At 40.8% G+C, this 14,823-nt stretch overlaps 1 protein-coding gene across 4 annotated transcripts in view; it reads left to right on the plus strand.

Annotated features, from left to right (window-relative positions):
* The window catches only part of PAN3 (poly(A) specific ribonuclease subunit PAN3), a 118,220-nt gene that overhangs the window by 87,759 nt on the left and 15,638 nt on the right, over positions 1–14,823 (plus strand). For 2 of the 4 annotated variants that reach the window (XM_074958924.1, XM_074958942.1), the window contains 5 exons: positions 391–495; positions 1,639–1,696; positions 4,093–4,254; positions 4,583–4,699; positions 5,850–5,951. In XM_074958924.1, coding sequence (XP_074815025.1) covers positions 391–495; positions 1,639–1,696; positions 4,093–4,254; positions 4,583–4,699; positions 5,850–5,951 — 544 coding nt within the window. The remainder of the gene's footprint in view (positions 1–390; positions 496–1,638; positions 1,697–4,092; positions 4,255–4,582; positions 4,700–5,849; positions 5,952–14,823) is intronic. The other 2 variants (XM_074958933.1, XM_074958949.1) reach the window with 2 other exon arrangements.

Below are 14,823 nucleotides of genomic sequence, written 5' to 3' on the forward strand. Positions count from 1 at the left end.
AAACATATCTGTATTTTGCTTGTTTCCATTTGTGTGGGGTTTTTCACACAACAGCAAGAAGAAAACATTTTTTTTAAAATTGTTAAACTCCCAGAATAATAATCTTTCATTTCTGCAAGATAAAGAGAAACTTGCATTTACGGTTGGGAAAGAAGGACAGTTAGTGTTAGATGATTTAAAAATCATCTAAAGTTGCATTGGTTGTGAATGTCACATTAGAAAATTATAGAGAATGCAAGAAGTACATTCATAGCACATGTACCATTTTGAGGATTTTGTTAAGTCAGCAGGTCAAAAAGTGCTCAGAATAAACACATCAAAATCAGATACATTTTTCCAAATTCTAAAGGAAACAAGTCTTAAATAATCTTTTATTTTTTTCCCTTTTAGGTATTTCCAAACTATCACATTTACCCTCCCACTGCACCTCATGTTGCTTATATGCAGCCAAAAGCAAATGCACCTTCCTTTTTCATGGCAGATGAACTCAGACAGGTAGGCTGTCATAGTGTTGAAGTAGAAATGATTCAAATATCTTAATATATTCTTAAAGAAAGTTGAGCAACCACAAACAACAAAAGGGAAATAAGCACATTAAAACCACTGAGAGAGTTCTCTTCATTCCAGACTTAAAAATGTAATCACGTGACAGAAATAGAGGTACCACAGAAAACAAAATTACAAGTACTTATAACTGTAATACCTTCTGCATGCCATATGTTTTTATCAAGAAAGTTTACTTGAAGAGAAATTTATTATTGTAAATCTTTTGGAATTTCTGTACATGCTAAACATTTTGTGAGGCACTGGGGTTTTATTTTAAATTTGATTAGAATACAGCTAACTGAAATTTTATTTATTTATTAGCTGAAAGTTTATTTCACTAGGAGGGTGGTGAAGCACTGGAATGGGTTACCTTGGGAGGTGGTAGAATCTCCATCCTTAGAGGTTTTTAAGGCCTGGTTTGACAAAGCCTTGGCTGGGATGATTTAGTTGGTGTTGGTCCTGCTTTGAGCAGGGGATTGGACTAGATGACCTCCTGAGGTCTCTTCTAACCCGAATATTCTATGATTCTATTCTATGATTTTATGAAATGGAAGTATAATCAAGAAAATGTTGATTTTATGTGGATTTATTTATATACAGAGTATGTAGTTCTATTTCTTTAGTATATTTAAATGTATTATGAAGTTGGCTGTAAAGTTAACTGCCTCAGCATTTTCAGCATACCTGCTAGCCTTCTGGGGCACGATACTGACCACCCCTGGAGTTGCTCCGACTTGTTATGGTGTCTCTTGGTATTATGCCCCTGCCTTTTTCATGCTCCTTTTACAGCTCCTTTCTTCCACACGACACTTCTTTTTTAAAAAAAGAAAAAAAAGTCTCCATTGTAACCTCCTTCTGATGAGAAGCAGTAGTCCTGAGGCAGCCTCCCTTTTGTGCAGGTTCTACCTGTGGGGAGAGTCCATAGACTCAAGCCCTAATTTTTCCAAGCTGGTGATGTGAGTTCTCCTAAAAAGTCAACTAGCTATTCTACTATGGAAACCTGGCCCTTCCTAGGTATTATGCTGTAAATTTAGCAAAGATGATAAACTAAATTATGTTCTGTACTGTAAGGCTACATAATTTGTTCCTCAGGAGCTGATCAACCGACATTTAATAACAATGGCTCAGATTGATCAAGCAGATATCCCTGGTAAGTAACTAGAAAGTCAGTCATAATTGTCTGTGGTTATTCTAAGCTAAGTCTTGTTTGCTCTCACAACTGCATAGCACTACTAGCTTTGTTAAAAATAAATTTATATTAACAGCATGTTTTGACAAAACTGTTCCTGAATTTAATTTTTTATGAAGTGTATGACTTGGTCTGATTATACTAGAGCTGTTAATAACAGATGTCATTGTTTTAATACTTTGCCCCTTCAAAGTACTTTTACAAACATGAGGTCTCTACTGTTCACTGTTTCTTTTTCTTTTCTTTATTTTAAAATTCTTTAGCTGACTGTCTGTTTTTCTGTTTAACACCATATAACTGTGCTTAAAAAGTAAGCAGTTCTTAACTTCATTGAGCAGATTTCCCTTTTAGATCCTGTCCACAATCCACATTGTAACTGATTTTTGTATCCAGTAAGTGGCATGGTTGGCGCTAAGCATGGTTTGTTTTCACACATTCTATTGGGTGACTACAGCAGCTAAGGCCTACTTTTTCAAAAGTGAATATGGATGCAGATCATCAGGAGAAGGACTTTTAAACCGATCAACTTGACTATGTTTCTAGCCTTCAGCTTTGGGGACTGTGGGTATGTCTACACTTAAAATGCTACAGTGGCACAGCTGCAACACTTCAGTTTAGACACTACCTATGCTAACGGGAGGGGTTCTTCAGCAGTCTTTTCCTTGTTGTTAAAATATCCTGACAGGCATTGGATGAAGGAATATTTAGGGTGCCACTTCACTACCAAGAAATAGGGGAACTGTTCTAGGAGCTTATCTGCATAAAATCAGACCAAAGAAGTATTTTAATGAGGAAAAACAAGTAAAATTCCACAGGTTTAGTAATAAGCATTTATTGTGATACTTCAGAGGAACTTTTTTGTACTTTTGAGAAATTCTTCCTAAATAAAGGCATTCAACCAACATCCACAGTATTTGTTACTGCTCAAAGATATTTGCTTTTTAATGAGAACTTTCTCCCTAGCATCCCCTCCCCCAACCTCTGCTTGATACTAATGGTCCTCAGTGCTTGCGAAGTCCATCAACCTGTTGTCTTGTCCTTTTTTTGCTGCGTGTATAAATACAGGATTGACTTCACTAAATGATTTAAACAAGGGAAGATGAGTTGAGGGAGTAAAACCTTGTTTAAACTCAGTGCCTTTACTAGTTAGGCCTTATCTGCATGGAGACTTAGTGCACAGCAAGCCAGGGTGTAAATCTAGAGCATATTAGCCTGCCCCACACTAACTGCATGTTTGGACCTTGCTACTGCACTCTAAAGTTTTTCATAGTGCATTTTGACATACTGCCATTTGAAACAAGTGTATGTCAAAGTTCGCTTCAGAACTTTTAGTGCACAATAGAAGGGTCCACATGGCCACTTAGTGCTCAGCAGGCTTGTATGCTAAATGTTCACACCCTGGCTTGCCACTCACTAAGTCTCCATGTAGACAAGCCTTGGTAAATGTGGGTTTATGTTTAGAAGACTCTGTTTTTCCAAGACGCTCTCGACTAGTAAGATAGATTGTGTTTTAAAATGCTAGTTAACATGATTTTAGACAGATTTTGCACCTAGCGTAGATTGGGGAAGTTGTGTTTAAAAATGCAGTTGCTCATCATGGTCAGTCTTTTGGAGAACCTATTGTTGACCGCAGTCAGCTAACATGGTTTTTATGCAGTTTGCCCTGTCTAGGTGCAAAGTTGGGACTAAAATACAAGTGTTAGCACTTTAAATGATGCACTATAAAACACAGCCTAGCTTCCTAGTCTGGACTGTCCACTTAAGTGTCTTATAATCTGTCCTGTTCCCCTCACTCTCCAAATAAAATAGTGTATTCATTCTGAACACTGACAGTGTCTATCTTTGGTGTTCTCTGCTGCTGTCATAATGGAAGTCAAGAGTTGACTTGGGGCTTCATATTGACAAGGCTTGTGTGGGTATTGGGGATCATCCGTGTCCCTTCATATCTTCATCCTCAGTAGCTGCAAGAAAGAGTAAATTTTCGAGGCAGACTAAAAGATAACAATTTGTTGGGCAGCTACCAATGTACTGCTCCCCACTATTTATGGATGAATTGGTTTAATGTTAGAATGAAGCTGGTACTTCATGGCACACAGGGCTTTTACTTCTCTTGTTTACTTTTAGTATGGCAAGATTATTTTTCAGAAAGCAGATATATCTGTTACCCAAAAATATCTCACAGGAAACCATATTTGTGCCAAAGATAGAATTATGAATTTTAACTTTTTTTGTTGCATGTATCTCAGACACAGCACAAAGTATTGTTTGACATCTTAATAGTCAAATTTTCTTTACTACTGTAATATTGATTTTACAAATGCAATTAGTGTCTAATATATTTCTATAAACTGCTTTAGCAGTCCCTACAGAAGTTGACAGCTACCACAGCCTTTTCCCTTTAGAACCACTGCCACCACCCAATCGGATACAGAAAACAAGCAACTTTGGGTACATTACATCATGCTACAAAGCTGTAAATAGCAAAGATGATCTGCCATATTGCCTTCGGAGGATACATGGTGAGGGAAATCATAAGTTGTCATCTTTTTAAACGTCAATGCTACCTATACTTAAGCCTAAAACATTTGCACTTCTATAATACTACGCATAAATCTTAAATTGGCTTTGAAATGAATCATTCTGTTGGAATAAGAGAGCAAAGTTTGGCCTAGATAACAGTCCATAGTGTTGGAAATGAGCAAGCAAAGTTTTATATTGGTGTGCCTCTGTTGGTGGCAGCTCAGTACTTTCAGAACAGATACCAACGTTTTTTTAAACAAATCTAATGGAGCCTAAAATCACTGAATAAATGTAATTAAACTATGTGGGTTTTTATTCTCTTCTCAGGTTTCCGTCTTGTTAACACAAAGTGCATGGTATTGGTTGACATGTGGAAAAAAATTCAACACTCAAATATTGTAACTCTGCGTGAAGTGTTTACCACCAAAGCATTTGGAGAACATTGTAAGTTTCCAGGAATTGAACTGGTGAGGTAATTTTGAGGGTATTAGGGCAGTGCTTCTCACCTTTTTGGGTTGAGGACCCATTTATAAACTTTGGCCTGTCATGACACAGAGATCTCCCAAGACGCAATGACATCCCCCCTTCCACTGGTGGGAGTGGGAACTCAGAGCTAAGATTCCAGATGCTCCACAATGGAATTGGAGGAGTGGCAGTGAGCTGACACAGTCAAAAAACAGCCCCCCCCCCCCCCCCCAGCCTATGGTATCAGAGGACACAGGGTGGGAGGGGGATTTGGGGACTTGGGGGTGTAGTGAAGAAGGGGTTGTGGGTTCGGAGGTGCTGGAGAAGGAGTTGGAGGGGCAGAGGGGTGTGGGTGCAATGGTGGACTGAGTGAGGATATGAGCATAGTGGGGCCCGGGGACACATTCCCCACACATGGCCCTTGGGGGGCAGAGGGTAAAAGGGTGGAGTGGGGATTTGTCATCTTTGGGATAAAGTGGCAATCTGTGGGAAGGAGTTGGGGGCAGAAGGGGCTGGTGGTGCAGTCGGGGAAGTGCTGGGTAGCTGGTGGCCCTGGTGGGTGATATGATGGGGGTATTTGTCTGTTTGTGGAAGGAGGGGTACATCAGGCAGCCCAGGATGGGGAATGAAAGACAGGCAGTACACCTTCCAGTGGGGTGGGGGAGTACATCAAGGGGCCAGTAGTTACCAGAGAATGTGACACCTACCGCTCCCTCACAGCTACTGTCTCGCAGAGCTGCCTGGGCTCAGCTGTCTACTCCGGGCATTAAGATTTCTGGACCTACAGCACCTCTTAGGTTTGGCCTGTCTCTCCTGGTGAGGGGCCAGCCGGGACAAATTTGTGCGAGTGGCATTGTGACCTGGCGCATGGAATCGCAGCCATCACACATTCAAATTTGGCCTTGCTGGCCCCCCATCATCATGAGGGAGGGGCAGCTAGGCCAAACTTGAGCAACTCTGCGTACCTGTGCACCAGATCACAACATTCAGAGTGTGGAGCTGAGTTCAGCCAGCCCCACAACCTTTTGATGCATTCTGGCAACCCGCTTTTGGGTCGTGAGCTATGGGCTGAGAAACCCTGTATTAGAGTTAATAATTGTTGTCACTTACACATCTTTTTATTTTTAAGCTCTTGTGTTTGCATACGATTTTCATGCTGGAGGAGAGACTATGATGAGCAGACACTTTAATGACCCTAGTGCTGATGGCTATTTCACTAAAAGGAAATGGGGTAAGGAAAATGCATTCAACTCACTTTAGAAATTATTTCAGATATCTGAGGTATAAAGTTAGTTGGGCAGAGAAATAGGTAAGTTCAGCTTAATAATTTTTCAGTTAGTCAGATATTAGGTCTATTGTAAGTAGCACAGGACAATGGTCTTTACCTCTCTTTTCCTAGTTTATTTGTAAAGTTCCTAGCACCCTGTAGGTGTTATATGAAAATAAATGTATGGGAAGTATTTTAAATAATAGACTGAACCAGTTGAGCAATGATTATTTTCCTAATTTCATACAACTTCTGACTTTACATCAGCAAAAATGGAAGAAAATGCACAAGAAACTTGAGTAAGGAGGCTACAACAGACATGCCAAACCCGCAAAAAAAACACGCAGAAATTGGGCTTGTTTTTGGCTTAATTGGCTTGTGAGTTGCTTGTTGGCTAGTTTTTGGCTTGTAGCTTGCTGCTTGTTGCCCTTTTTTTAAATCGGCTCCTGGCAAGTAGGGGCCGGGGGTGGGGAGAGAGTCAGGGGTGCACAGCAGGCCACCACAGTCCCAGACTGCACGCCAGGGGAGATCTAGTCACGTAGAATGTTGGGGGTTCTTAGGGATTGGCTTGTTTTGGCCTTGTTTTTGAAATGGGATTAGCTTGATTTTTGGCTTATTGTGAAAGTTGGGTGCTTCTTTACTGTGTGAAAGTTGGCAACTGTGGGCTACAACAACTTTTTGGCAGTATGGTCTACGAGATTGTACATGTGACTGGGAATCAGCTCTCCTGAGCTCTAATCCCAGCTCTATCATTGGGTGGCATTTAGCAAGTTACTTACCAGTGGGATTTTCAAAGCACAAATAACAGGTGCTTAACTACCATCTACAGTCATTGTGCAATTTGTGTCTTTGAAAATCTCCCCCTTAGTCTCTGTAATTTGAGAGGTCCCCCTTGGTAAAATGGGGATTCTTGCTCACAAAGGGGTTATGAAGGCTAATGAGGTAATAACATTTGTATGGTGCTTTGAAAAGGTAAAGCTATAGTTAGTAAGAACAGGAAACAAATTTAAAATCTCTGCACATTTAATATTCCTAGATAAATTTTTTCTTTCATACTGTATCTACAGATCCACGTTCTGTGAACTGCAAGCCATGCCATAGAATCTGTTACTTTTTAGAAAAGAAATCAGTGGTTAGGGATTTCATAGCTCAAAGTGGCCACTAATTGGCTCTGAAAGCAATTCTGTAAATAGACCCACAGACTCTTCCCAAGCCTGCTCTTCTTACATCTGCCTGTTGAAACTGGAACCACTAGTTTTGGACTTTAGTTTATTTTAAATGTTTCTATTTAAATTTGACTTAGTTGTTTAAATCAGGACCTAGTGGATCTTCAGTGTATGAAAGTTGCAAGCCTTTAAAAGATCCAATTCAAAATGATCACCAAATAGTCCCCATTATCTTTTCATATAGTTCTCAGGTATGAAATTAAAACTTGATTTGCAGAATCATCATGACTGATGGTGATGTGCAAAAGGGAAAGAACTCCTCTTGATTTTTGGATTCCATGATAAGTTTGCAGGCCTAACAGTTAAGAAAAAGAGCAGTCCTAAACCAAATGAACTTAATATGGAATTAGTGAGAGAGAATAAACATGGAACTACTACTGCTATTTTAGTCACTTTTCAGAGTAGGACTGAATTTCTGAATGTCTCCCACATGTATTTTTTCTATTAACATTTCAGTCTATCCTTCTTATGTTTTCTTTCCATCATCTACTTCTCTCGGAGTATCGTACACCATAGATAAGACATAGCTATGGGTGATACTCTTGAAACAAGAAGGGGGCTCTGTTTCTTTTTTTAAACAGAAACTAGGTGTTCTGTACAATTAAGTAGAATATTGTTATAACAAAACTAAAGTTGTTTTTCAGGAAGGTATTTAAAGTAATTCCACCACAGCTAGAGCAGCTTTCAGTACCTGTAGCATCTAGTCCTTACTATTGAACTCTGCAGAACAGCCACTTCAAACTCTGTTCCAGCTTTTGCATGGTGTTGCTTAGATGAGGCTAGTCAGACGGCCATTTTTGCCAGGGCATTCCTTCAGATATTTCTTCTGGTCCATCTTTGGGTTACCTACTGCTTTCTAGTCTACAAGAGTGGGCATCAATGAGCAAATTGAGAGAGAAAATAAGATAGTGTGCCTATAATTTGAATTCTCAGGCTTGACTACCTTCACAGATTCCTTGCCCACCCCTCATTAGAGTTTCTTGGCTGTCTGCCTGCCTGGAAGAGACTCCCAAGAGAAGCAGGGGGTATATGGAAGTAGAGATTTCCTTTTCTGTAAATTCCCCAAGAGCACGCTGCAGTATGAGGCCCTGAATGGTGCTATTACTTTTAAAGGTTTAGAATCCCTACAGAGTGACATACAACTTGGTGTGAATCTGTGGAAATAGTGAATTAAGAGAATTTGGTTTCAGGTATGCAACCTTATTTGTCTCGGTCTTATCAGTTAGCAAAGCTAGTTTTTGACAGTTAAATGAAAAGAATTGTGGTTACATAGCTGTTTCACATGTCACTTTCTGGTGTCAGTGTGGTCAGTCTTTTTTTATTTTGCTATGTCATCTGCAAATACTGTTCCAGAATTTTTTGGAAGGGATGTGGTATAAAGCTTTCTCATCACAGGTGGGGGGGGCCCTAACAACGATGGTTTATTTTTGTACTGAACACCTGTACTTTATTTCCTAATTTTTTAAAAAAAATTTCCCTGTGCTGTCTTTTATTCCATAAAATATCTTCTGTTTCTGGTAGTATACTGTGATAATCCAATGTTGTTTTTGATGTATTTTACAATGTGGATAAGATTTTAAGGATGAAACATGCACGTTTTTCAACAGACAAAGCATTCTGTTTGTTTAGAATCCATTTATTTGTACAATTCCAGTTTCTTTGAATCTTGCTGCTTGTTTTGTCTATCAATTTTTATTCCCAAGAAGGGAATTTGTCATCTTTCCATGAGATAGTTATTGTTCTGGAGTTTCTGGTAGAGCATTTTTTCTTTTTTTATTAGTGTGATATTACTTAATGTATTGAAATATTACAAGACATGACAATATGTCACGTCTTTTTACACCAGCTGAAACTCCTCTTACTGTAGAAACCTGACCTCAAAAGTACCTTAAACTGTTACTCTGCCTGAATGAATTATAATCAATTAATAGAAATTAAGTATCAGATTGTTGTAAAAAACTACACAAAAATGGTACATATTTTAAATAATTTGCTAAAGTAAACACCAGCAATATTAGAAATAATTTTTTTGGCAGCATTGGATGGCATTTCTTTAAAATCGATTTCCTAGATCAATTCTACTTTAGTTTGGGGGGGGGGAAACCGAAGACAAGCAAGCCTGCTATATACATCTTCCAATCAATGCATTAAAAAGTTCTGTGTTATCCATACTTGTTAACAAACCCCTCAAAGGCTCTGAACATTAGTTTTCAGTGCTACAGATTACTTTTCTGAATACAGCCATTTTTCAGCAAAGACACACAAGCCCCTTTTTGACGTATAGGCAGGAATCTGTTTACGCCATAAGAACATAATTTGGAACTGAATCCATCTTTTCCATCCCTGCCTCAGAATCGTTCTGCAGAATATAGTCTATTTTAAACTGTTTCTAGTCCTCACAACTGAGGACCTTGAAAACGTGAACATTGTAAGTTGATGTGAATATAGCCTTTCTGTATCAACAAACAGGCAGAAACTAATAGCTCTGAGAGGTGTAAACTGCACCTTTATCGCAATAGCAAGTTGACACTGAAATCTAAAGAAAGCACTTTAAATGGAAACTAACTATTTCACTGCTGCTGATTGTTTAGCAGAAATATCTAGCTGACTAGATTGTTTCGCGATCCAAAACTGCCTTTGTGACTGCCCAGGAGTTAGAAGCCCCAACTCTCTCTTGAAACCTCCGTATCCCTAACAACTTTTGTGAAATGCAGTTATTCATTAACAGTACAAAAATTCTGCAGTATATTGATTATTGACAGTGTAAAAATAACTGAATTCAATAACCAGTTGCAGAGGGGCTACTGTAATTCATTGTACTTTCATATTGGATTCGTTGAAAAACTCACTTTTTAAAATTTAAATGAAACTGCTGCAGAAAATCCATACCACAGTACTATGGAATGTAGGCGCAGCTTGTGGGGGAGGGACAGGGGGAGGGAAGGGAGAAGAATGGGTGCAACAGGCAGGGCCGGCTCCAGGCACCAGCTTTCCAAGCAGGTGCTTGGGGTGGCATTCAGAATGGGGCTGCAGTCCGTGTCCCGCGGCGGCAATTCAGCGGCAGCTCCACCGCGGAGGCTTTTGGGCAGCAGCTCCGCCACTCTTCCGGGTGCGGCGGCAATTCGGCAGCGACTGCTTGGGGCAGCAAAAATTGGTAGAGCCGCCTCTGGCAACAGGGCCTTTGTATATAGGCAGAAGGTGCATCATCCTCACAGTAAGATAAACTTGGTTTTTATTGTCCCTGTTCAAGCTGTGAATTGTAGTACCTCTCTCAAACAACTAGTTAAATAAGATCATCAAGGAGCATCTATTGACAAAGAGCTAAGCATTGAATTTAAAAAGAGCATAATCTTGGCAGGCTAGAATATGATCCGGTGACTTCTGATTGTCTGAAGTTATTCTCTAATCTAAAATCAATTTAGCTCATGTTTCATTAGCATGCATCCAAGACAATGTTCCTGAGTCACAGCTACATTTACTTGCATGTGGGGGAACCTTCTGGCAGTGGGACCACTTCCTTTGTCTGTTGGGGAGCTCATTGCTCTTGATCAAGGGTTTACTTTAAAGTTTGTTCCACTGACATCCTCATAGCGCAGAATTATAAAACTAGGAGGATGGGCTTTTACTTATAGCAAGAAATAAATGGCTCATTTATGTAAGAATTGTCATCCTGAAAACATTTCTAATCTCTTCAGTCATTCATGACGTGCTGAAGTCTTTTAGGTCATGGCCTTGTGAAAGATGACAGTGGAATTATGTTGCAGAATACCAGGAATAGGTTAATTCTTTTCTTCTGGTGTTTGCTCTGTAGAGAGGGGACGTAATCCAAAATTTTGCCTGCTACAGTTGTTGATTCTAGTCTTTTGTGTTTTACTGCAGGATGTAGTGACATAAGCACACCTTTTCATTACCGGGTGTTGGACCTCTGTGGAACTCCCTGCCCTTGGTATAAAGCTTTTCTGTTTGCGTCCATTCGGTTTGATCATTTTTTGGAATTTTTTTGACTTGCTCCTCATGAGTTTTATCCCACTATTATCAACTTTCTGGAAAAGTGCTTAGCTCTGTTTACTCAAGTGATCACCACTTAGGTCTGACACCTGGCCTGGCCTAGCTCAGATGTGAGTGACCACATTGCAAAGCCATAATCGGGTGCATCTACTCAACATCATACAGACTGGGGTTGCACTCTGTCATGCTTTCTGGAGTGGTTAACAACTGTGCATGCCAGCCTCAGGGCAGACTGTCAAAAAGGCACCCCAAACTGGTGGTATATTCTGTAATTAGATTTCACCAAACAGGTAACAAATATGAACTCCTGAATCACTGTAACAGTCTTACCATGGAGTTCCAGACAGTTCCCGTGGGCATTTCGATCTGTCTTGCCATCCAAGCAAGCCGAACTTAGTGATAAATGGTCACTTGCACCAAAAATCATAAAATATTCAGGTTGCCCCCAGTCCCAAGAGACCAGTCACTTACCCCAGATCAATTTGTACTTTAGATCTCACACCAAAGGCAATGCTGGTAGCCAATCCTATAGTAAACTAAGGATTTATTAACGAGGAAAAAGAAGAGTTATATACAGGTTAAAGCAGGCAACATACAAGCACAAAAGAGTCAGTCTGTGGTTCCAAAAGGTGACAGATGGAGTAATCCATCCACTGAATGTCTTTTTAGACTAACCCAGGTTAACCCTGGGAATCTCTACTTTTTGTTTCTTCGCTCCAGCCCTGGTAAGAGTCCAAACAGCATAAGAGAGATTCAGTTTCTCCTTGTCAAGGATTTTAATCCTCTCCACACTAGAGTCCAAACTGATGGGATGAGTTCATGTGTAGGTCTCCCCTTCCTGGAAGGAGTTAGGAATGCATCAACAGGGACTCTTTCTTTCAGTGCTACCCAATATCTCATTTGCCTTCTGTGGGCCAACTTGTACACAGAACAAGCCCTTTACTTTAATTAGTGCTTCTTTTCCTGTTTGATGAATTACACAATTACAGAGGTTTACAATTCAAAGTAACTTTTCACTGTGGGCCAGTGGTGAGCAAACTTTTCCAGTTGTGCTCCCCCCATCCCCATACCATTAACGTTGTCTGTCCATGACCCCCTCCACTACTACACAGTCAAGGCTTCTTCAGCGGCGGTGCTTGGACGGAAGGCAGAGCTGGGGATGGAACTGGGGTTGGGAAAGGAGCTGGGGCTAGAGGTGAAGCTGGGCTGGGGGCGGAGAAGGAATGAGGCCAGAACTGGGCTGGGGTTCGGGGTGGAATGAGGTTGGGGGCGGATCTGACATAGAGGCGGAGCAGGCCTGGAGGCTGAATGGGGTTGAAGGCAGAGCTGGTCTGGGACCAGAGCGGAGCTGGAAGTGTGTCGCTCTATCCCTGCCCCACATGGAGGCTGGCCCGGGCCCTGTCACACTCTTCTCCAACTGTTCCTTCGCTCCCCCAGGGGGTGTGCACCCCACAGTTCGGGGACTACTGCCATGAGCTATAGAGATTATAAGTGAGATCAATATATGCAGCATCCAACAAGCATTTTATAAAAGTCTAAACACATTCTTATCAACTTAACATCTAAAATATATTTTGATAATGCTAACACGCAGGTAAGCAAGACTGGTTTCCAGCTATGCATTTGTAAGTGTTTAGTGAGGCTTGGGGCCTTGGCATGAGCTGGGACCTAGTCTGCCAGCGTGTCACATTCGTGTGAGTTGCTAGGACTTCTGAAGACACATCCCATCATTCTTAGCACTGCAGAAAGCTAAACTGCTCTGATTCTTTTGCAGTGCATTGTGGGACAACATGTCTGTCTTTCTCTGCACATGGAGGGAATTGTGGGAAAGCATTGGAAGACTGTCAGCACTTGAGTGGGCTAATCTGTGTCATGACAGCAAAGTGGGCAGGTTACCAGCCCAAGTGAAAGCAGCACTTTGTCTTTATCTTATAGCCCCAGAAAAGCCAGCTAGCATGAGTTGAAAGCACCTCCAAACTTGGGTCAGAGGTTTTTGTGGCATAGGTGGCTGGGCTAGAAACACTCATACGAGACCAGATTAACTCGGCAGTGGAAATGTAGACTGTCTGTCCTGTAGCTTGAGCATTCTGGTGCAGGGACTGTCTGTCTTAGTGCATGCATTTACAGTTCAAATTCAACAAGGTTCTGATCCTCGATTGCGTTACTACCGTAATACTACTAATGAAGGCTAATTAATACTACTAATGAGGGAATATGCCAGGAGTCTGAGTGTTTCAACTGATTTGCATTGCATTCATTTATATTAATGTTAATTTTGTTTGTCGTAGCTATGAATCTTTATTTCTCACAGTATTCTAAGGGTATGTCTTCACTACCTGCCGGATCGGCGGGCGGGGATCGATTTATTGCGTCTAGTCTAGATGCGATAAATCGATCCCTGAGCGCTCTCCTGTCGACTTCTGTACTCCAGCGCCACGAGAGGCGCAGACAGAGTTGATGGGGTAGCGGCAGCAGTCGACTCACTGCGGTGAAGACACCACGGTAAGTCGATCTAAGTACGTCGACTTCAGCTATGTTATTCATGTAGCTGAAGTTGCGTAACTTAGTTCGATTTCTCCCCCCACCCCAGCGTAGACCAGGGCTAACATAGACTAAAACTAAATACTCAGTAACATTTTGTGCTATTTTCTCTGTAGTCTGTCTTATTGGGGAAGGAGAGATGATTGCTGTAAACAGTCTGAGTGATCAGTTTAACATTGAGAGTTTGTCTTGGGCTACTTTAGATCTGTCTGACACCCTGCTCTCCCCTTCCCTCAAAAAAAAAAAAAAAAAAAAAAAAGTGCATATCAGATCAGTAACTGCTTAAGTCGCTAGCTGGCACAGAAAACTCCAGCTTTCTAGTGCAGAAATAAAGTTTGGTATTTTAGTTGAGTAATCACTCCTTGATCTTTTTTACCTTCTCAGCATATGTTGAGCGCTCTTTCATTAGTGTTTTCTGTATCAAAAGGCAAATATTGCTCCCACTGTGATACTTAGATTGTAAGCCCCTTGGGGCAGGGACTGTTTTGTTTCTGTACAGAGCCTCACACAGTGGATTTCTGGCCTATGTCTAGGGCTCCTAGGTGCTACAGTGATGCAAATAATTGCAGTTTTCCAAGAAGATAAACATTTGGCTGTGCTTTTCCTTGGCGTATAACAAAAATTACATTTGATTCTAGTGTTTGTTTATTAAACAGATGTAATACTCACTGTCTTAAAGGGTCCCTTTAAGACAGCGAGTATTACATCTGTTTAATAAACACTAGAATCAAATGTAATTTTTGTTATATGCAAAGGAAAAGCACAGCCAAATGCATATGCATATCACGTCTGCTGCAGTTCACCGTATCTAAAGGGGTATATAATGAAATAAAGTGCAGGTGTGAGTGACAGAGCCTTGCCCAATAAGGCAGCAAATGTCCTGTCACCCTGACATGAAACAGTGATCGATATGAATGATGAAGAGGGGATATTTTAAAAATGTGTGCAAAGTGAGACTACTGGTGTAAAGTTTGTGGAGGATTATTCACATACTGATTCATCAGCAGGGCAATAAAGCTAAAATTAAATCATTGGGAGCCTCCATGTGGTGTGCCAGAGTT

The sequence above is a fragment of the Natator depressus genome, chromosome 1 (genome assembly GCF_965152275.1).
Source record: "Natator depressus isolate rNatDep1 chromosome 1, rNatDep2.hap1, whole genome shotgun sequence".
Taxonomy (NCBI): domain Eukaryota; kingdom Metazoa; phylum Chordata; order Testudines; family Cheloniidae; genus Natator; species Natator depressus.